Source organism: Haliotis rufescens, unplaced genomic scaffold, assembly GCF_023055435.1.
Source record: "Haliotis rufescens isolate VD_foot unplaced genomic scaffold, xgHalRufe1.0.p SCAF_64, whole genome shotgun sequence".
In the NCBI taxonomy this organism is placed as follows: domain Eukaryota; kingdom Metazoa; phylum Mollusca; class Gastropoda; order Lepetellida; family Haliotidae; genus Haliotis; species Haliotis rufescens.
Window position 1 is genome coordinate 2,139,067 of NW_025964355.1, and position 24,871 is coordinate 2,163,937.

At 42.5% G+C, this 24,871-nt stretch overlaps 1 protein-coding gene across 5 annotated transcripts in view; it reads left to right on the forward strand.

Moving 5' to 3' along the window:
• Positions 1 to 24,871, forward strand: part of LOC124151723 (DNA ligase 1-like) — a 44,236-nt gene that overhangs the window by 13,283 nt on the left and 6,082 nt on the right. For 2 of the 5 annotated variants that reach the window (XM_046524322.2, XM_046524324.2), the window contains exons 2-6: positions 18,181 to 18,398; positions 19,436 to 19,582; positions 21,645 to 21,690; positions 21,839 to 21,898; positions 22,846 to 23,912. In XM_046524322.2, the coding sequence (XP_046380278.2) occupies positions 18,181 to 18,398; positions 19,436 to 19,582; positions 21,645 to 21,690; positions 21,839 to 21,898; positions 22,846 to 23,912 (1,538 nt within the window). Of the gene's footprint in view, positions 1 to 3,122; positions 4,505 to 12,053; positions 12,171 to 18,180; positions 18,399 to 19,435; positions 19,583 to 21,644; positions 21,691 to 21,838; positions 21,899 to 22,845; positions 23,913 to 24,871 lie in introns of those variants that run through there. The other 3 variants (XM_046524321.2, XM_046524323.2, XM_046524325.2) reach the window with 3 other exon arrangements.

The window sequence follows — 24,871 nt, forward strand, 5'->3', positions numbered from 1 at the left end:
GCTTCACATTCGGGAAATAAATTTCACCTGAAGCAAAACAGTCAGTTAGTTGTTATTTTTGTTGACAAAAAATCACCAAATGATTTATTTAAATGTTGGTACTCGTTAACATCCACATTTAGTCAATTAATTGTTATTTTGTGGTGAGAAAAAATTACCAATTGATTTAGTTATGTCTTATTTACGCGTCAATGCTTTTGGGTGGGATGGATATTGCCCACCCCTGCACTTACCCAACCCTCAGGGTTCCGCGTATGAAATTACAGCGGTGCACTTAGAGTTTTATTGGCAGTTAATGTGTCCCTACTCACACAGTCGTTCCGCTGGCACCGTCTCCGCCTTACTTATAAGCTGCTTGTTGTAACATGATCTAGTTCAGTGTCTCTTTCACCATGGTTGCTGTTGGGGTGGGGGTGGGGGTTGGGGTGGGGGTGGGAAACGGGAGGGGTGGTGTTATTATTATTCACCATGCGTTGGTCCTGAAATGGGTCATTATTTCAAAGCCACAGAATTTGTGTCTAATCTACGTGTCATTTTATTAACGTTGTAACAATCACTTGATGGATGGTAAATCTGCCGGTTGGGCTGTTGCTGCCCTGAAAGACAAGTGTAGGCAAACTAGTCATGTCAGACTAACATAACCTCCTAGATTTTACTTGTGTAGTGAATCAAACATGCCTCTATGTCGTCACGTCCTGGCGGTGGCACGGGTGGCCCAGTCGATTAAGGCGCCGCTATTCGCTGTGCAGAGTTGGTTCGAATCCCGGTTACATAGGTTTCTCGGTTTGTCAGCACTATACTCGTGCTGGTGCCCGTAGACTTCCCCGAAGTGGTTATAAACTCAATCTTATTATTATCTTTTACTCCGACACACGATATCTCATTGCGTGAAGATCTGAGGACACCTCCGTAGATGATCTTTTTTTAGGTAACTTTTTTTATGAGCCACTCAGTGACGAGGCTTCTCAATTTTCGTTAAAACTGATCATGTATGATTTCTGTATCTAGAAAACGAACTAAAACGACAGGTTCCTTTATCAGAAAAAATAGGCGGCGCCATGATATTGGTGTGGATAGTTACTACATCATGTCGTTTCTGAGCGCCATGGACATTTCCGAGACGAGGCGTCAAACAAATGATGTCGAACCGTTTTAGAAAGCTGACATCTGATTGGCCCAAGAACGCACACATCCTTCATATATATACTGGGCAGTCAAAGGTCGCTCAGAGTTCACCTGACGTGACCCTCTGTGTCTCAGATTTGGACGCAGTGAGGTATTGCGTCGAAGTAAAGATCCGAAAATAATGAGATTGTTATAAACGTCTACGACGAGCACCACGTCCGGCTGTGATATAACTGGCGTACATGTACCCTTTCACACATGCATTGTCTCTAGACTCTTGGCGATGTTTGATTGATTCAGACAGTTCTCGCGTTCGCTTGGAAAATCAGTGTTGCCAAGGTATGACATAACTTATCCCTACAATTTAATTTACTACTGACAGGCATTCTGATATGAACCAGGATACTTAAATATCGAATGTCAATCTACCATAACGTACATCAATAATGAATCTTTGATCACGCTTGTGCATCTCCAGTTGGTCTTCTTTCTTGTCGCAGATTCATCTTGATTGACGGGTGCAGTTATTTGTTTAGCTAACCAATGTCGTGTGATGTTTGATTGATTCACTCATTTTGAGGTTTGAGGTTCAGCTCACGACAGAAGAGTGATGTTTGATTGACTCACCTTGTTTGATCTTAGATGTTTAGCTTACGAACCTTTTTTGATGTTTGATTGACTCTCGCAGTGTGATGCAAATATGGTAACTGAAATACCACAACTCTGTGTCTCACCTCTGTGTTTCAGTACCTTCCATTTGTTGTATTTAACAATTCTACCTGTATTCAAATATACATTTATACCAGATATCATAGTTTGTACTTCAAAAGGAACAGGGGGCGGTCGGGTAGCCTAGTGGTTAAAGCGTTCGCTCGTCACGCCGAAGAGCCGGGTTCGATTCCCGACATGGGTACAATGTGTGAAACCCATTTCTGGTGTCCCCCTCCGTGATATTGCTGGAATATTGCTAAAGGCGGGGTAAAACCATACTCACTCACTCACTCACTCACTCACTTACTCTAAAGGAACACGTTTATTTTAGTAAATGCGTCGCATCTGTCTCTAGTCTGTTTATACAGACAAGCACAAGAGCAACATTCTCAAGCAGGCTTTCTCTTCCTTCTGACGTTGCATTATGTCTAATGTTGTTATTTCACTGCCCTCAATCTGATACAGTTTGACTCTAATCAAAGCTGGTGGATAAAAATTTCGATTGTCTTCGGTTCACTCAGGCTTTGATAATCAACCGCACATTTTGTGATGTTGAATTGACTCACGACGTTTGATGTGTGGCTCACCAATGCAGAATGATGCGTAACTCACCAATGTAACTCACCAATGCAGAATGAGTAACTCACCAATGCAGCTCACCAATGCAGAATGATGCGTAACTCACCAATATAACTCACCAATGCAGAATGAGTAACTCACCAATGCAGCTCACCAATGCAGAATGATTCGTAACTCACCAATGCAGCTCACCAATGCAGAATGTGTAACTCACCAATGCAGCTCACCAATGCAGAATGATTCGTAACTCACCAATGTAACTCACCAATGCAGAATGTGTAACTCACCAATGCAGAATGATGCGTAACTCACCAATGCAGAATGGTGTAGCTCACCAATGCAGAATGATGTGTAGCTCACCAATGCAGTATGATGTGTAGCTCACCAATGCAGAATGATGTTTGATTGATTCATGCAGTTAGGTGCTATATTGACACAGGCGGTTTGATGTTTAGCTCAACCATGCAGTGTGATGTTAGATTGACTCGCGGAAAATGTTTAACTGGATCAATGAGATGTTTGACTGACGCGTACAGACTGACATTCCAACACCGTAAACACATTCCTCTCCTAGTAAATAGAATCCTGCCCACCTTGTCACATGTACCTTATTGTGTCCACATTACACTGGACAGGAGTCTTGCCAATCACGTTCATGTGCCAGCGGAGGTCCCTCTAACGCCGTGCAATGTCCTTGGGACACAAGGCGGTCGTAAAACACCTCCATCTAATAAACGTGGACCATTTCGCATTGTATCTATGGAACCCTGACCTTTTCACGCCATGTTATTACCACAGTGTCATGTCTCCAGGTGGAGTATACATGTATGCAGTATTCTGGCCATTTCCAGCTGTGTGGAGACACCAACCAGTGAACGCAGCTTAAGATTTGTGAGGTCCATCACGCCTTGTCATTGTTCACATGTACGCGTAGATCCACGTTCCTTGTGTTCACCGACATAATTAAACACCCTCGCAATTGTCACGGCACACTTCGGTTCACTTCATCACCATTCACGAACCTAGGCTCATATCAAATTATTAGAGCGTCTTTTGTGTCACCACTGATCTAAAGCCATTTCACAAGGTGTTGCCAAGCGAACGCTACGGGACACTGAGCTGATTCGAGGGTTAGAGACTATACAGTTTCAATATAAGCACCCGTGTCCTCGAACAGCAAAGCCAACATTTCCTTGGAAGGATAAACAGTTTTAGTGTTTTCAAATGACATGTTGTTAGACCGACGTTTTGTGTGATGTAATTGTGAACATGTTCTTTAGAATACGTCATTGAAATGGAATAATTGTGGATTTAACAGCGTTCAAGGCGGAGATGTGACACGAGGTTTTGTCCGTAGTCTTGATGGGAGTTTGGCATGAGATCTATGGTGTGTTCCCCCTAATAATGGCCGAGGGTTTTGTAGCATGTTTACCTGTACATTAACGCAGCTAGTTCAGACAGTTGAAAGTGAGCGTTAACACGAAGAAGACCCTGTTTAGTGTGGCATAAAAGCGAGCGTGCACAACTCAATACAATCTACCCATCAACCAGGATCATACAGTTGGTGGATGTCAGAGGACCGCCCGGGGGTGGGGACACGCGAGCTGGGGGTAAGGAGTTGTCTAGTGTTACCGCCTGGTGGATATAATACTTCAAGAATGTACCACACCTGAGGAGCGGTAGAGTTATAGTTCGTGGATGTATCTTGGCCAGAAACGTCCGTTGACGTTCAACTTTCAAGCCAGCGTGTGAAGATTTCAGTCAGGATATGAGACTGCGGGTCTTTGGAGGAATACACTTTACGCATACTTACACGCATTCTTATGATGAATATAGTGATGAACTTATGATGAATTCACTTCACCCGTGATAACAGGTACCATTCAGAGGAGCATACGAGCAGGGTGGTTGAGGACACATTTATATATACGTCCATGACGATATAGTAATTACCATACACGGGACAGCCGAAACACGGTTGTAGACTGATGACGCAACCACTGACACTTCCCTACATAGTTACCCCTAGGGAGACAGATAATGGTGGCCCCACTTCCGGTACCTATCTGGTTGGTCAGAGAAGGTCAAGGTGAGTTATCAGATGGTGGAGAGACATTACGGTTCTCGGATTCGGTGCTTTTGTACTTGACGTACTCATCACTTGTAATGTTTAGTCTCTGGATCTTTCTTTCCTTAGCGTTTGTTTGGCTTTAAAAAACTCCACAATGTCCACTAGTACTTACACTAAGGATTACGCACAAGTAACTGGTATCGTTATGTTACGTGTCGATTCTCAAACTGAAACAATATGTTAACCCAGAAATCTGTACGTAAAAGAGCCTAGTGTGAAACCAACAAACAACCAACAAGTGGTATACAATCAAGAAATGTCTTACAAAATTAACTAAGTTTACACATCAATAGAAATTAATGCACAGCAATTACAATGGCAGTGCACAATAGAGCGGTAGTACAATATCCACCGACAGTGTATAATATGAGTGCATTGGTCAGTATCAAATACAAAAATACAGTGGTGATAGCAAAAGTCAGTGATAACAATATATATTCACCCAGCGGCGACAGTGGTCAAGCTTCCGAGATGGGTTAGGCAGGGAATCAGGGATGATGAGTGATCCTCACACAAAAGCTGGTTCCGATGTCATGAAAATGCTTGAGAGACCAAATGTGTGAGAGATAACACAATCAACAGTCCCCTCATATACAAACTACCTAGCCCATGGAAAGTTCAAGACAGTGCTCTCATAACATAGAACATTACAGAAATTTCGGTAACATACTACTGACTGACAGGCTCGCTGACTTGGTTGATACATGTCATCGTATCCCAAATGCGTGGAGATCCGGGGTAGAATAGTTGTCTTCAGCAACCCATGCTTGCCGTAAAAGGCGACTATGCTTGTCGTATACGTAAGAGGCGACTAACGGGATCGGGTGGTCAGGCTTGCTGACTTGGTTGATGCATGTCATCGTATCCCCATTGCGTGGATTGATGCTCATGATGTCAATCACTGGATTGTCTGGTCCAGACTCGATTATTTACAGACCGCCGTCATATATATTGAATATTGCTGAGTATATGCGCCGCGGGTGAAAGTTGTTAGCTTCAATGCCCAGTATATAATATTATCACTGACTATTTTTACATTATGACACCAGAGTTCAAGCTAATGTGTCTCTACTGCACCACCATGGAGGTTGTGTCTCCTGGGATCTGCTCAGCAGGTATGGTACAGTGTGGGATACATGGTGGTGTACAGTGTGCTTGATACAACGTGGTGGTGTGCATTATGAGGAATATGACATGGTGGTGTAAAGTTTGCGTGCACAGTGTACGGTATGGGGCACGGTGGTGTACAGTGATTTATAAAGCGTGGTGGTGTACTGGGATTTATAAAGCGTGGTGGTGTACAGTGATTTATAAAACGTGGTGGTGTACAGTGATTTATAAAGCATGGTGGTGTACAGTGATTTATAAAGCATGGCGGTGTACAGTGAATTATAAAACGTGGTGGTGTACAGTGATTTATAAAGCATGGCGGTGTACAGTGATTTATAAAACATGGTGGTGTACAGTGATTTATAAAGTATGGCGGTACGATGTACAGTGATTTATAAAACGTGGTGGTGTACAGTGATTTATAGAGCGTGGTGGTGTACAGTGATTTATAAAGCGTGGTGGTGTACAGTGATTTATAAAGCGTGATGGTGCACAGTGATTTATAAAGCGTGGTGGTGTACAGTGATTTATAAAGCGTGGTGGTGTACAGTGATTTATAAAGCGTGTTGGTGTACAGTGATTTATAAAGCGTGATGGTGCACAGTGATTTATAAAGCGTGATGGTGTACAGTTTGGTTTATGCTGCATGTTTGGGTACCAGTGTCTGGTAAAAAGCAAGGCGGTGTACAGCATGGGAAGTCTAACACAGTGATGTATAGTGAGGTATATGTGGCATGATGGCGAAAAGGGATAAACCATTTTGGTGCTGAGTGAGTGACATTTAACATGGCGGTGTACAGTATGGGACATTTAACATGGTGGTGTACAGTATGGGACATTTAACATGGTGGTGTACAGTATGGGACATTTAACATGGTGGTGTACAGTATGGGACATTTAACATGGCGGTGTACAGTATGGGACATTTAACATGGTGGTGTACAGTATCGGACATTTAACATGGTGGTGTACAGTATGGGACATTTAACATGGTGGTGTACAGCATGGGACATTTAACATGGTGGTGTACAGTATGGGACATTTAAAATGGCGGTGTACAGCATGGGACATTTAACATGGTGGTGTACAGTATGGGACATTTAAAATGGCGGTGTACAGCATGGGACATTTAACATGGTGGTGTACAGTATGGGACATTTAACATGGTGGTGTACAGTATGGGACATTTAACATGGTGGTGTACAGTATGGGACATTTAACATGGTGGTGTACAGTATGGGACATTTAACATTGTGGTGTACAGTATGTAACATTTAACATGGCAGTGTACAGTATTGGACATTTAACATTGCGGTGTACAGTATGGAACATTTAAAATGGTGGTGTACAGTATGGGACATTTAACATGGTGGTGTACAGTATGGGACATTTAACATGGTGGTGTACAGTATGGGACATTTAACATGGTGGTGTACAGTATGGGACATTTAACATGGTGGTGTACAGTATGGGACATTTAACATGGTGGTGTACAGTATGGGACATTTAACATGGTGGTGTACAGTATGGGACATTTAACATGGTGGTGTACAGTATGGAACATTTAACATGGTGGTGTACAGTATGGGACATTTAACATGGTGGTGTACAGTATGGGACATTTAACATGGTGGTGTACAGTATGGGACATTTAAAATGGTTGTGTACAGTATGGGACATTTAACATGGCGGTGTACAGCATGGGACATTTAACATGGCGGTGTACAGTATGGGACATTTAACATTGTGGTGTACAGCATGGGACATTTATCATGGTGGTGTTTGTTTGATGTTAAACGCCACATTCAGCAATATTCCAGCTATATGACGGCGATCTGTAAATAATCGAGTCTGGACAAGACAATCCAGTGACTGACATCATGAACATCGATCTACACAATTGGGATACGATGACATGCATCACCCAAGTCGGGAGCCTGATCTCCCGATCCCATAAGTCGCCTCTTACAAGCATAGTCGCCTTTAACGGCAAGTTTGGGTTGCTGGAGAGTTAGACTGGAGAGTATGGTATACTTTACATGCTGGTGCGGGAACATTTAACATGGTGGTGTACAGTATGGTATACTTAACTTGGTGGTGTACAATATGGTTTATTTTATGTGGTGGTGTATGGTATGGTATATTTTATGTGGTGGTGTACGGTATGGTTCTATTTAATGTAGTGGTGTATACTATGGGATATATACCATGATGATGCTATACCCAGTCACTCTAGATAATGTTATCATATATATTCCACCCTTTTGTAATTAATCCCTCATCACTTGTATACTATTCTTACAAGCAGTTGGGGGCAGGGGGGCCCAGTCGTCTAAGGCGCCGCGATTCGCTGTGCAGAATTGCGTTCCTTGGCAGGCCAGAAACCTATGATTGTGGGTTCGAATCCCGGTTCGCCCCGATTATGTTTCTAGGTTTGTCAGCACCATATCCGTGCTCGTGGGTTTGACCAAAGTGGTGAACGTCTGACTTCGGGCTTTCCTCCCACATAAAGCAGACACGCCGTAATATAACTGCAATACTGTTAAAAGCGGCGTTAAACCCAACTAACTCACTTACAAGCAGTTGAAATGTCTCTACTGTTTGTGTATTCATTTAATCAGACACTGTTTATATATTATGTCATGTTATTTCGTTAGTTCCATTTGATATCGATAATATAAATATGACACATTTATTGGTACTAGTATTTAGAGATGAAATACTGTAATTATAAGAAATATAAAATTTATATCTCAGGGGAAAGAAAGAACACTTATATCTGTCTCAATGACATTTTTGTTTTCAGAATAAGATAATGAAGATAATTAAGTAAATATATTATAAATAGAAAAATTGTTGTTACACTTCATTACAATTTTCCGCGTTATAAAAATTGACGTCGTTACCTGTCTCTTCTTACCAAGTAACATGTTTATCTCACTCATGAAAAAACGTCTTTGTCAGGTGATTCAATAAGGTAAACGTGTTATTTGACAAGCAAATACAAACTGAAACGTTCTGTATTTCTTATATACGTCTCAGTCTGGGGCTATCAGTAGGATCTCTGTGATCATGTACACACATGTAATAGCACCGTACAGCTAGAGCTCCTCCGCGCTTGTTTATTGGTTATTGTGTTTCTATGTGTTGTTTATTCCATTGTACATGTGACTGCACAGCTGAAACACAAAAGGCGAGGTGAGACATGGACACCTCAAGGAAAAACTCATTCATGATCAGAGAGCATGATTGAAGTTGTCCTGATTAGTTGTGTTAACATGAATGAGAAATAGACTGGAGTTCCTTGGGGCACTCGCATGCTTAGGGCCTATGGCGACAGACTATACGACATCAGGCCAGCTTGTGTCAAGGACTGCTTTCAACTCTTTCAAAAGTACATTTTCTAGTATTTAAACAAGATCAAGTCTTTAAACTAATTTTCACGGGAGTAGGTGAGTGAGTGAGTTGGATGTAACGCCGCTGTCTGTCAAACAATATATATACTACCAGTACTATCAAACAATATATTTACCACCAGTACTATCAAACAATATCTTTACTACCAGTACTGTCAAACTATATAAAGCATATATTGTCATTGAAAGCAATATGCCAGGCAGGATTGGGTGAGATGCTAGCGCAGGATATATCATTATCGTTGTGATATCAGATATAAGAAAGTTCTATTAATAATATGGAGTAATATAATAGGAGCATGACTCAACTTATCAACTACATCACTCAGCGCTGTTTCCGATCTCACCATACAAACTGTAAGCTAGGTTGATTATTGCAATATAGGTGAGGTGAGGTGAAATTGGGTTTAACGTCGCGTCCAAGATTATTGCACTTATATAGCGACGTGCATGCACGTGTGTGTGTGTGGCTGCTTGTACTAGTCCGGACTGATGCCGATTTATAGTGCTAGCTCACTGAGATACCATGCTGCAGTTTAACATGAATACCCCACTCAGACACAGTATACTGACTCCGAGCCGACGAGTCCTTGTTTTAGCCCCTTAATGTCGAGCGCCAGACAGGGTAACAACAAGTACCATCTTTTAACGTCTTTTGGTATGACGCGGGCGGACGCTCTACCACAAGACCACGGAGGCGGCTATTATTGCAGTATAGGCAATCACTGGTCACATTCCTTGCAAACAGATCGGACAATACTTAGTGAGTGTCGATCACGGCTGTATTGTAGCACGAAATTGGAAAGTGAGAGGTGAGATTTGGTTTTAAACAATAGTCAGAGACACCATGGGGTACAACGAAAATCGTGCAATCCCCTGTCAGCAGTTGTCGCCCTTTCTCATTCACTAACTTGACATTATTTTTGAAATAAATTTTAAATTACTGTTTGTAAGATATAATGTAAGATCATATACTGAGCTATTTAGTCATTAGCCATCCTTCTTGACTTCGAGAGTGAATAGTCCGACACTTTATGTACATCACCGTGTTATTGTTTGTGCAGATTTTGGTAATGGAGTGATCAGTGTGATGTGGGTTTAGTGGGATGCCGAAAACAAATACAATAAAAAGAACAGAAAAAGAATAGTTATTATTTTCTTATAAATTAAACAGTACATGTATATATATAAAAGCGACAAAGCACTTTCCATATTCATAAGAAATCTCTGCCACAAGCAGAGTATGTAATGCATTGTACGGGTAATATCATACAATTTTGTTCACTGTTTACAGCGTCAAGATATTTTTCTTTTCAACACGTCAGTATATATTTTCGGACAGTAAATTAACCAAACGAAATGCCCTTATAGTGCTACCAAGACATTTTCACTGTCAACATTGTAATACAATATTCACTGCCAGTACTGTCAAACTATATTTACTGTCAACATTATCAAACTATATTTACTGTCAGCGCTGTCAAACTGTATTCACTGTCAGCGCTGTCAGACTATATTCACTACATGTATTGTCAAACTATATTCACCACCAGTACTGGCAAACTATATTCACTGTCAGTACTGGCAAACTACAGTCGCTGTGAGTATTGTCAAATCTTTTTCACTACCCGAGCTGATAAATTATATTCACTACCAGTTCTGTCAAACTATTTTCACTGTCAGTTCTGTCCAACTATATTCATTGTCAGTATTGCCAAACTATATACATTGTCAGTATTGTCAAACTATATTCATTGTCAGTTCTGTCAGACTTTATTCACTGTCGGTATTGTCAGACTATATTGTTTGTCAGTTTTGTCAAACTATATTCACTGTCAGTTCTGTCAGACTATATTCACTGTCAGTTTTCTCAAACTATATTCATTGTCAGTATTGTCAAACTAATTTCATTGTCAGTATTGTCAAACTATATTCACTGTCAGCACTGTCAAACTATATTCACTATCAGAATTGTCAAACGATATTCACTGTCAGCACTGTCTAACTATTTTCACTGTGAGCACTGTCGAACGATATTCACTGTCAGTATTGTCAAACTATATTCACTGTCAACATTGTCAAACTATATTCACTGTCAGCACTGTCAAACTATATTCACTGTCAGCGCTGTTGAACTATATTCACTATCAGCACTGTCAAACTATATTCACTGTCAGTATTGTCAAACTATATTCACTGTCAACATTGTCAAACTATATTCACTGTCAGCACTGTCAAACTATATTCACTATCAGCACTGTCAAACTATATTCACTGTCAGCGCTGTTGAACTATATTCACTGTCAGCACTGTCAAACAATATATTTACTACCAGTTCTGTCAAACAATATATTTACTACCAGTTCAGTCAAACAATATATTCACTACCAGTACTGTCAAACTATATAAAGCATATATTGTCATTGATAGCAATATGCCAGGCAGGATTGGATGAGATGCTGGCGCAGGATATATCGTTATCGTGGTGATATCAGATACAAGAAAGTTCTATTAATAATATGGAGCAATATAATAGGAGCATGACTCAACTTATCAACTACATCACTCAGCGCTGTTTCCGATCTCACCATACAAACTGTAAGCTAGGTTGATTATTGCAATATAGGCAATCACTGGTCACATTCCTTGCAAACAGATCAGACAATACTTAATGAATATCGATCATGGCTGTATTGTACCACGAAATAGGAAAGTGAGAGGTGAGATTTGGTTTTAAACAAAACAAAACTGAATCTGTGTGCATTCTCTGGGCCTGATCAGGTTGGAGTGACCACCACTTCCTTAAGACCGGCGTTATTGCAGGCATGATGGAGTGGTATAATCTCCTACACAAACACTCACCAGTAACTCCTTATTCATAAGCACAGCTAATGGAATACAATGATCGTTTTTAGAGGCGGATTATGCATATTGAATAAAAAGTTGCCTCTGGCAGATTGACTTTCTCGGTCGGCTCGACTCGGCGCGACAGAGTCTGTTGGTTTATGTCGGTGAGTCGCTATGTCCAGTGTATCCACATATCTCAGTTCTGAGGGTCAGTCCAGGGACACTGTCCGGAGAGCACGGACAGCAAGCACGTGAGCCATCTATCTCTGAATAGCCAATCAGAATTGATATACAAAATATTGTAACTGTTTCTCGTCTAGGACTTTTCATGTTGTGCATTTGAGTATCTAGATTCAACGATGTATGTTATTTAAGTGATGACGTTAACATGAAGGAATCTTTTATCTTATTCTTAAAATCGACAGCGACGTTTATTTTGCCAGTGGCAAGAACCCTCTCACTCAAATCTCCTAAACAGATAACCTCAGCTACCTGTACACGTCTGATAGTCACCCATGTCTGTCGTCTGTCTGTCGTCTGTCTGTCTGTAGTCTGTCATACATAAATGCGACGTAACAATGTATGTATGTATGTATGTATTTATGTATGTATGTATGTATGTATGTATGTATGTATGTATGTATGTATGTATGTATGTATGTATGTATGTATGTATGTATGTATGTATGTATGTATGTATGTATGTATGTATGTATGTATGTATGTATGTATGTATGTATGTATGAGGAGAGAAAAGAATTGTGTAAACAAATCATATACGATATGTTAGTCTAAAATAATATGAAATTCATATTAAATCAGGAATTAAAAACACAGGAAAAAAGTAGTGTGTAATAAGAGAGAAAAGTATTGTAATATAATCTACATAATCTAGTCTGGAGCAGACAATCCAGTGATTGATATTGTGAACAACGATCCGCGACGTCGGGGTATGATGACAAACTATTAACCAAGCCACGGTGCTTGTCATCCCTGTCGCCTCGTACCACCGGCATAGTGTCCTGGGATCCCCTCTCACCCCAGGGGTCGCTCTCGATAAATGTTTCACCTCAGACTCATGTTCGTGATGTAGTTTTCTCAATGTGCTGACGATCCAGTCAAGAATGATCTACTCCTCATATTCTACGTGTAGTGAATCAATGGTCTGAAACTATAGCGACGAATGAAACATTCCTCATTCATGTTCTATGTGTAGAATAATCCATTTGCTGATACACCCTTGTCGCTATAGGGCTGTCACCATGCCGATACGACGTTGTCATTTAACTCACTCACTCACTAGTTAAAGATAACATACTTCTCAGCCATGTTCTATATGTAGATTATTCCGTGTGCTGATACACCAGTGAAAGATATCATACTTCTCAGCCATGTTCTATATGTAGATTATTAAGTGTGCTGATACACCAGTGAAAGATATCATACTTCTCAGCCATGTTCTATATGTAGATTATTCTATGTGCTGATACACCAATGAAAGATAACATTCTTCTCAGCCATGTTCTATATGTAGATTATTCTATGTGCTGATACACCAGTGAAAGATAACATTCTTCTCAGCCATGTTCTATATGTAGATTATTCTATGTGCTGATACACCAGTGAAAGATACCACACTTCTCAGCCATGTTCTATATGTAGATTATTCTATGTGCTGATACACCAGTTAAAGATATCATACTTCTCAGCCATGTTCTATATGGAGATTATTAAGTGTGCTGATACACCAGTGAAAGATATCATACTTCTCAGCCATGTTCTATATGTAGATTATTCTATGTGCTGATACACCAGTGAAAGATACCACACTTCTCAGCCATGTTCTATATGTAGATTATTCTATGTGCTGATACATCAGTTAAAGATATCATACTTCTCAGCCATGTTCTATAAGTAGATTATTCTATGTGCTGATACACCAGTGAAAGATACCACACTTCTCAGCCATGTTCTATATGTAGATTATTCCGTGTGCTGATACACCAGTGAAAGATATCATACTTCTCAGCCATGTTCTATATGGAGATTATTCCATGTGCTGATACACCAGTGAAAGATATCATACTTCTCAGCCATGTTCTATATGTAGATTATTCCGTGTGCTGATACACCAGTGAAAGATAACATACTTCCCTGCCATGTTCTATATATAGATTATTCTATGTGCTGATACACCAGTGAAAGATAACATTCTTCTCAGCCATGTTCTATATGTAGATTATTCTATGTGCTGATACACCAGTGAAAGATATCATACTTCTCAGCCATGTTCTATATGTAGATTATTCTATGTGCTGATACACCAGTGAAAGATAACATACTTCCCTGCCATGTTCTATATATAGATTATTCTATGTGCTGATACACCAGTGAAAGATAACATTCTTCTCAGCCATGTTCTATATGGAGATTATTCTATGTGCTGATACACCAGTGAAAGATATCATACTTCTCAGCCATGTTCTATATGTAGATTATTCCGTGTGCTGATACACCAGTGAAAGATAACATACTTCTCAGCCATGTTCTCTATATAGATTATTCTATGTGCTGATACACCAGTGAAAGATAACATACTTCCCTGCCATGTTCTATATATAGATTATTCTATGTGCTGATACACCAGTGAAAGATAACATTCTTCTCAGCCATGTTCTATATGTAGATTATTCTATGTGCTGATACACCAGTGAAAGATATCATACTTCTCAGCCATGTTCTATATGTAGATTATTCTATGTGCTGATACACCAGTGAAAGATAACATACTTCCCTGCCATGTTCTATATATAGATTATTCTATGTGCTGATACACCAGTGAAAGATAACATTCTTCTCAGCCATGTTCTATATGTAGATTATTCTATGTGCTGATACACCAGTGAAAGATATCATACTTCTCAGCCATGTTCTATATGTAGATTATTCCGTGTGCTGATACACCAGTGAAAGATAACATACGTCTCAGCCATGTTCTATATATAGATTATTCTATGTGCTGATACACCAGTGAAAGATAACATTCTTCTCAGCCATGTTCTATAAAATTATGTAGATTATTCTATGTGCTGATACACCAGTGAAAGATATCATACTTCTCAGCCATGTTCTATATGTAGATTATTCCATGTGCTGATACACCAGTTAAAGATAACATACTTCTCAGCCATGTTCTACATCTAGATTATTCTATTTTGATGTTCTAATGAGGAATGATATACTTGCTCTGTTCATATAACAGTTGCTACTTATTTGCATGATCTGAGATCATTGTACCATTGTAGACAACACAGTAACCTTATTCGTGTGTGTCACTGAATTAGTTTAACGGGCAAATACAGTTGAATCAGTCCATAGTGTAGCTGGGCGCGTCAATCTCACTTTTGACATGCCTTCGAATAGCTGTATATATCGTGTTTCTCTGTTGTACGTCACGAGAGCGTTGTCAACACACGCTATAACAAGATGTGCAATAATCCCAACTAGTCACTGCAGGCGTGTAAACTCGCCGTGCACCTCCTGTAGTGTTTGTTTTGTGCTGTGACAGTGGAGGGAGTATTTACATTATTGCCATGGCCAGGGGCTGTTTTATTTGTCAATAAAACTCTGGATTTCATTTAAGGCAACTTGTATTAAAAACATGTTGGTATTATGTTTGCTGAGATTCGAGATAATGAGTACTCAGGAGACAAGACTGATGTATTTTAACAGTGAGTGCGTATGGCCTTATACAATATTTAAACATACATACAGACCAATTGTTGGATATTCATTACTCAGAAGTTGACGGATGACAAAGTAGACACAATGTATGGATAACAACTTCTTTATATACTGTAAAGGCAACGATTCGGTGTAGATCCGTTGTCATGTATAAATAAGTTCTTATTCACAAGGGCGGTCGGGTAGCCTAGTGGTTAAAGCGTTCGCTCGTCACGCCGAAGACCCGGGTTCGAATCCCGACATGGGTACAATGTGTGAAGTCCATTTCTGGTGTCCCCCGCCGTGATATTGCTGGAATATTGCTAAAAGCGGCGTAAAACCATACTCACTCACTCACTCTTATCCACAAATTGTGCCTACTTTGTACATACAGATGGTCAATTATGTTTCACACGTTGTACAGTGTCACTGCCTACAAGTTCATATAGGTGTGAATATGTGTGTACGGTTCTTCTGGCTACACGTTCCCTTCATCTCATATGGTCATTGTGGAGATTCTTGTTTGAAATAGGTCCCCAGCACACTATTCTGATCGTGAGGGGCGATTAAGGGATCGGGTGGTCTGGATGGGTGACTTGGTCGACAGTGTGTCATCGTATCCTGGCGGCGCGGATCGTTGCTTACAGTATCAATCACTGGATTGTCTTTCGTGACTAGGGTGGTCGGGTAGCCTAGTGGTTAAAGCGTTCGCTCGTCACGCCGAAGACCCGGGTTCGATTCCCGACATGAAACATGCGTTGATTCCCACGTAACGTAACGGTTGTTTCTAAGGGGATTTATCCCGCTGCACCCGGTATAACGAATCCACTGACATCGCAATGTGAGTTATGCGGGTGGTTGTTTAACTTTAATTATTTCTGGAAGTTAAGTGTAACACCTTAGTTCACCACGGACCAGTTGAGCTTCACGGCGTCTCCGACACGCAATAGTAGCCCTCTGTACACAGGGACAAAGACATGACGTCTACTACTGTATTAACGTATTAGACTCCAATACTGGGCTTACACATAGGAGGCGTGCTGTGACTGTATACCGGGGTATCATTACACGTTTCTCATACTAACGCTATACTGTAGACACCCCGACTTCAACAATTCCTAATGAGGATGTGTGTTGGCACACGTCGATACCGTGTTAACACAACACTTGTGTGTGTGTGTGTGGGGGGGGGGGGGGGGGGGGGGGGGACGGGTGGCCCAGCCGTCTAATGCGCCACAATTCGCTGTGAAGAGTTGCGTCCCTTGGACTAGGTAGAAACCTATGATCGTGGGTTCGAATCCCCGTTCGTACTGATTACCCATCTAGGTTTGTCAGCACCATACCCGTGCTCTTGGATTTCACCAAAGTGGTAAACATCTAAGACCCGAATCACTCCTGGCTTTCCTCCCACATTAAGCTGACACGCCGTGATATAACTGGAATACTGCTAATGGCGACGTTAAACCTCACTCACTCACTCACTCATTCAACATTGGTGTTGATTTAGCAAGGCTATGTTTTTCAATAACAGTGTTGCTGTATAGCAATTTGAAGGGTGGTATTTAGGATGTGATGATTTGTGACCTTGTGTGCATCTGTGTGTTTACCTGTGAGATGTGTTTGCCCGAGTTGAATGTGTTTATGACAATACACGAGTCAGGGCACCCTGCTGCCAGCGCCACAATACAAAAGCCAACCGTTTGTTAATTATGCGCCTTTATAATGTGATTTAGAAATACAATGACGTTTCTGGTCACCGTGTGGTTGAGGAATATTAAACCTGTGGCATTTCTACAGGTAGATGGGTGATCTTGGATTAAATATTGTGTCTGTACAAATGACTGCCATCATTTTCGAATATTAGCCCGATTTCCTGAAAGTCAGTATTTCACCTCCTTCGAACAGCGTTGTGGTCCTTGGTAAGAACAGGTGCACTGGTTAATTGAGGTTTGAATATATGCCATATGCAAAAGTTCAAAGCGTTTGTATCGACTCTGGTCTAGTGGACAGAGCGTCTGTCTGGAGAACGAAAGGTCGGTGATGAGATTTCCGCACGCGTCATTCCAGAATAATTTGAAAGATGGTACTTGTTGTTACCCTGCCTGGCGCTCGGCATTAAGGAGATATAACAAGGACTGATTTGTTCGGAGTTACGACACAGTGTCTGAGTGGGGTATCCATATTAAAACTGGGGCAACTGGGACGCGGTATCTAGTTTGGCTAGCACCACACACACATACATGTAGACCCGTGAAGATCCGGGGTAGAATAGGTCTTCAGCAACCCATGCTTACCATAAAAGGAGACTATGCTTGTCGTAAGAGGCGCCTAACGTTAAACTGCGGCATGGTATCTCAGTGAGCTAGCACTATAAATCGGCATCAGTCACTAGTACAAGCAGCCACACAAACACACACACGTACATGCACGTCGTTATATAAGTGCAATACTCTTGGACGCGACGTTAAGCCCCATTTCACCTCACCTATTAGTGTGATTTCATCTTTTGATAGTTACCGTCCAGACTCTGTGTTTCAGGATCGCTGGTGGTGGTCATGGAGCAGGCCGGGCACCAGTCACGACAGAGTCCTTCCCGACACCCAAACAAAATGGCCACCTGTTATCAGGGGAGGGAACTCCGCCTGCACCACGACTGACGTTCTACCATAGCGTAGGCGGGTCACGTGTGAGGGCCGAGAATGCCCCCAGGAAACACAACAGACGGCTGCAGTCATTGCCCCCGAGGAAGCCGAAAGGTACAAAATGCGTTCTAGAAGGAGTGTAGATGAAATATCGTTCTTACGTAGCTGTATATAGTGTAGTACTGTATTGCTGTAGTGATGACCCAGTTATCCAAAATAATACCCCCATGCTTGTCACATAAACCGCTGTGTTTGTCACATAAACCGCTGTGTTTGTCACATAAACCGCTGTGCTTGTCACATAAACCGCTGTGTTTGTCACATAAACCGCTGTGTTTGTCACATAAACCGCTGTGTTTGTCACATAAACTACTGTGTTTGTCACATAAACCGCTGTGTTTGTCACATAAACTACTGTGTTTGTCACATAAACCGCTGTGTTTGTCACATAAACCGCTGTGTTTGTCACATAAACCGCTGTGTTTGTCACATAAACCGCTGTGTTTGTCACATAAACCGCTGTGTTTGTCACATAAACTACTGTGCGCAAGAAAGTATACTCTTCAAAATTGGATTTGACCAAAAAATTATAAACTTTATTCAAACGTTAATTGGCTGAACATAATCGTCGAAATACCGCATAAGCTTCAAAATACAACTATGATACATGTATCATATACATCACCATCGAATAACAATTTCTGGCTTGTTTCACTTTTAGCCACCATGAAACAATGGGGGATACTTACTTTTGCCCGGCAGTGTACTCCTATCCTACTTACTCACTTACTTCCCTGCTGCGTGGTTGGCCGGGTTGTCTAAGGTTACGTCCTTTAGCTGTCAGTATCGGCAGATCCTAGATTCGCCATGACTGTAATACATGGCTCGTCAGCACCTCAATCCTGCTGAGCGTTTATTTCTAAAGCCGTATTCCCCACATGGGTACAATGTGTGAAGCCCATTTCAGAACCCCGCCGTGATATTGCTGCACTATTGCCAAAGTTGCGTACAAATATACTCATTCACTCACACCAAAGTAGTATGTCTACTTTAGGCTTTACTAAAACTTACACGCCGTGATATCTCGTTCACTGACTGCCTCACCGCGCCTAGCTTCACTCCATGCATGTTCGTGCCCTCCTACCCTACAGCCGACGATGAGTCCCCCAGGCTGGCCAACTCCGCCCCCTCACGGAAGGGACAGAAGGCGGTGGCTCCCCTCCCTAAACTCAACAACCTGATGGCCAAGCTGAAGACATCCGAGCGGGAGCAGACATACGGCAAACCTCGACCTAATGGTAGCGTAACCCCTGACACCTTTGACACCGGATAGTGGTGGTGTAACCTCACCTCTAACACCGTATAGTGGTCGTGTAACCTCACCTCTAACACCGCATAGTGGTCTTGTTACCTCACCTCTAACACAGGATAGTGGTGGTGTAACCTCTGACACTGGATAGTGGTGGTGTAATCTCACCTCTAACACCGTATAGTGGTAGTGTAACCTCTGACACTGGATAGTGGTGGTGTAACCTCACCTCTTACACAGGATAGTGGTAGTGTAACCTCTGACACTGTATAGTGGTGGTGTAATCTCACCTCTAACACAGGATAGTGGTAGTGTAACCTCGCCTCTAACACCGGATAGTGGTGTTGTAACCTCTGACACTGTATAGTGGTGGTGTAATCTCACCTCTAACACCGGATAGTGGTGTTGTAACCTCTGACACTGGATAGTCGTGGTGTAATCTCACCTCTAACACCGGATAGTGGTAATGTTACCTCGCCTCTAACACCGGATAATGGTAGTGATCTCACCTCTAACACTGGATAGTGGTGGTGTAACCTCACCTCTGACACTGGATAGTAGTGGTGTAACTTCTGACACTGGGTAGCGGTGGTGTAATCTCACCTCTAACACCGGATAGTGGTGGTGTAACCTCTGACAATGGAAAGTCGTTGTGTAACCTCTAACACTGGATAGTGGTAGTGTCGCCTCTGTCACTGGATAGTGGTGGTGTAACTTCTGACACTGTGTATTGGTGGTGTAATCTCACCTCTAACACCGTATAGTGGTAGTGTAACCTCTGACACCGGATAGTGGTACTGTAACCTTTGACACTGGATAGTGGTAGTGTAACCTCTGACACCGGATAGTGGTGGTGTGATCTCACCTCTAACACAGGATAGTGGTAGTGTAACCTCTGACACTGGATAGTGGTGGTATAACCTCACCTCTAACACAGGATAGTGGTAGTGTAACCTCTGACACTGGATAGTGGTGGTGTAATCTCACCTCTAACACAGGATAGTGGTACTGTAACCTCTGACACTGGATAGTGGTGGTGTAATCTCACCTCTAACACCGGATAGTGGTGTTGTAACCTCGCCTCTAACACCGGTACAATGGTCGTGTAGTCTCACCTCTAACACCGGTACAATGGTCGTGTAGTCTCACCTCTAACACCGGTACAATGGTCGTGTAGTCTCACCTCTAAAACCGGTACAATGGTCGTGTAGTCTCACCTCTAACACCGGTACAATGGTCGTGTAGTCTCACCTCTAACACCGGTACAATGGTCGTGTAGTCTCACCTTTAACACCGGTACAATGGTCGTGTAGTCACACCTCTAACACCGGTACAATAGTCGTGTAGTCTCACCTCTAACACCGGTACAATGGTCGTGTAGTCTCACCTCTAACACCGGTACAAAGGTCGTGTAGTCTCACCCTTACACCGGTACAATGGTCGTATAGTCTCACCTCTAACACTGGTACAATGGTCGTGTAGTCTCACCTCTAACACCGGTACAATGGTCGTGTAGTCTCACCTCTAACACTGGTACAATGGTCGTGTAGTCTCACCTCTAACACCGGTACAATGGTCGTGTAGTCACACCTCTAACACCGGTACAATGGTCGTGTAGTCTCACCTCTAACACCGGTACAATGGTCGTGTAGTCTCACCTCTAACACCGGTACAATGGTCGTGTAGTCTCACCTCTAACACCGGTACAATGGTCGTGTAGTCTCACCTCTAACACCGGTACAATGGTCGTGTAGTATCACCTCTAACACCGGTACAACGGTCGTCTAAGCATCACCTCGTAACAAGAGACAATTAATAATGTGAATAATTTGTATAAAGTGCGAGGTTTGTACTTCCAAACCAATGGATGATTGTACTGACTTTATACAGATTATGCCTCTGTGATATTTCCATATTTTTGCCGGATTGTGTTGTAGTGTAGACTGTGTGGTGATTCTTTTGTTAAAATCTAATTTGTGTTATATTTACACGTTATGATGTTGACACGGACCATGGGTGTGTGATAATTAATCTTATATCTGTTGACACAGACCATGCCGGGATCTCCACAAAGGCGCATGAATCTCAGAACCAGAAGTAAGTATCAACCTTGCCTGCTCTTTCCCTGCCATGTAACTCGCACAAAAACATGTGTCTCCTACCAAAAACAGTTACGTCATTCTTCTTATCTGATGAATTGATAGTTCCGACTTAATCTGCTGATCATAACCTGTTTCTATTTCAGATCTCAGAAGTTTGCTACCTCATGGGCCAATGCCAGAGCGGAACAGCCCAAACTCAGAAGGTACGCTGCTTTCCTTGTCCCTCCCTCGACCCTGTGGGGGCGGTCGGGTAGCCTAGTGGTTAAAGCGTTCGCTCGTCATGCCGAGGACCCGGGTTCGATTCCCGACATGGGTACAATGTGTGAAGCCCATTCCTGGTGTCCCCCGCCGTGATATTGCTGGGATATTGCTAAAAAAAGCGGCGTAAAAACATACTCACTCACTCGACCCTGTGGAGGTTCCAGGAAGAATAGGTCCACAGTATCCCTTGCTTGTCATGAAAACCATCATTGTGTTTTAACTCAGTGATCTGGCTGATCACGTGTCAACGATCGCGGATGACTTTGCACTGTTTTGCCTGGTTCAGATTTGATTCAGACCGCTGTGATATTGCTGACTGAACCCATCCATAGCTTCACCACCACTTCCTGCTTCCCAGAGACGCCGACATTTGTAATTATATTGGCTATAAGATCACTTTTGCTACAAGTATTATTTTAGAAGTTTTTGAGATATACCTTCATGGCTCGGCTGTTGACACTTTATACAATCGACCGGTGACATGCAAGTAACTGAATTAACACGATTTTAATTAAATACCTTCCTTGAATGTATCCTGATATTGAGTCTCAACGAGAATGTATTTTTGTCCAAACATAAAATTTGGCATACATTTTAAGGTAACGTAACACATCTAATGAGGCCTGACCAATGACTCTTCACTGTCGTTTGTCATTGATTATGCATGGCATGGTATACTAGTACAGTAAACTAGGGTTATAACGAACTCAAAGGGACCACTAATTTTAATTCGTTATAACCGAAGTTCGTTATAAGCAAATGTACGGAATATACACAGCAAATGGGCCGGACCAAAAAGTAGTTCGTTATATCCGTCAGTTCGTTATAAGCGTGTTCATTATAAACGTAGTTCACTGTATTCGTCTCTAATTCGCTGCTCTTATTCCAGCGATGACAGAAGTTCTCCTAATGAGAAACGCGAAGCCCTAGACAAGAAGTCTGACCCCTTCCATGCGAAAAGCGAGAGAAAGCAGCCCCCAGTAATTTCTGAAGTGGTCCCGAAGGAACGAGAGAAGATCGTAAGGAAGAATGATCAAACACTGAGCCACATGTTCCACGCCTCGGAAAAGGAGAACACTTCTCCCGTGAAACAAAGAGAGTCGCCCTACCTGGACATGAAGGCAAGGGAGAGGCGGGTTGATCTGGAGAGAAGAGACTGGAACCCTAGCTATGTAGTTCCGAAACCTGTGGCCAGTAGACGACGAGATGAAGACACCCACCAGCCTGCCCTTACTGACGCCAATGAACTCTACAAAGCCTACACCGGACGCACGAAGCGGGAGTTGAGGAGGTGTGATGACACCATCAGCCGCAGCGGCTCCCAGTACGGTGAGGTTTATCAAGCCACAATCACCATCTCCCCACGAAACAAGAAAGAGTATGTGCTCACTCTCAGGGAAGCTGATGCATATAAAAAGATTAACTCTGTCTACGGCAGTGATTCGTTTAGGAAAAAGAGAAAATCCTACCTCTTGCAAAAACTAATGACTGTAGAAGTGGACCAGATTAAGATACATAATCAGAGTGTTCGTGAAAGAGAACGCAAAAAGGTCGAATCTAAACGTCGGCAGCAAAAGCAACTTCATCATCTGAGGAGAAGGTTCAAAGACCAACAGTGCCGTCGCTTCCGGTCTCAGTACGTCACGAGTCGCGTGTTAGAGCACGAGAAAATGAACCGGAAGTTGTACGGACTTCCAGAGGAGAATGCGTCAGAAAAGGACGAAGAAGAGGAGGATCTGGATGTGCCTGAGGATAATTCCGAAGAGAGCGAAAAGAGCAGGAGGAAGAAGGACGAGCTGATTACATCGTACGACAAGAAGAAGAAGAGGAAAGCATATGAGAGGAAGTACAAGAACATGTTCGACATCAGTGTGGGTCCGTCCTGGGATCCTCGGGCGACCACGCCCAAGATGGAGGGAGTCGACATAGTTGCGGTGGAGGTCAAGGGAAAGGATGGTAAGTAATGCCCTCGGAAACTGTGTTCTAAATCTGGGACTATAACAACCTTCGCTGTTATGGATTAACAGGGTATGCCATGTAAGACAACTCAGGGTAGTGGCGTGATGCTTGAGAGAGGGAACATTATGGAGTAGGAAAAAGTGGGTGAGTGTGTGAGTTGGGTTTGACGCCGCTTTATCAATATTCCAACACTATCGCGCGGGGGACACAAGAAATGAGCTTCAAACATTCTATGTGAGGAAAAGAACCTAGGCCTTCGGTGTGACAAGCGAACGCTTTAACCGCTACGCTACCCCACCTGGGGAAGGCGTGATAAGGTGGGGATATCAGTCGATCAACACAGGGTGGGGATATGTCAGACTGCTCCTGCCAGTGACATGTGACAGACTTCTAAGGGTGGGGATATTTCAGACTACCCCTGCCAGTGACATGTGACAGACATCTGAGGGTGTGGATATTTCAGACTACCCCTGCCAGTGACATGTGACAGACAACACAGGGTGGGGATATGTTAGACTACTCCTGCCAGTGGCTTTTGACAGACAACTCAGGGTTTGGAAATGTCAGACTGCTCCTGCCAGTGACATGTGACAGACAACACAGGGTGGAGATATGTCAGACTGCTCCTGTCAGTGACATGTGACAGACAACACAGGGTGGGGATATGTTAGACTACTCCTGCTAGTGACATGTGACAGACAACACAGGCCGGGGATATGTTAGACTGCTCCTGCCAGTGACATGTGACAGACAACACAGGGTGGGGATATGTTAGACTGCTCCTGCCAGTGACATGTGACAGACAACACAGGGTGGAGATATGTCAGACTGCTCCTGCCAGTGACATGTGACAGACAACACAGGGTGGGGATATGTTAGACTACTCCTGCTAGTGACATGTGACAGACAACACAGGCCGGGGATATGTCAGACTGCTCCTGCCAGTGACATGTGAC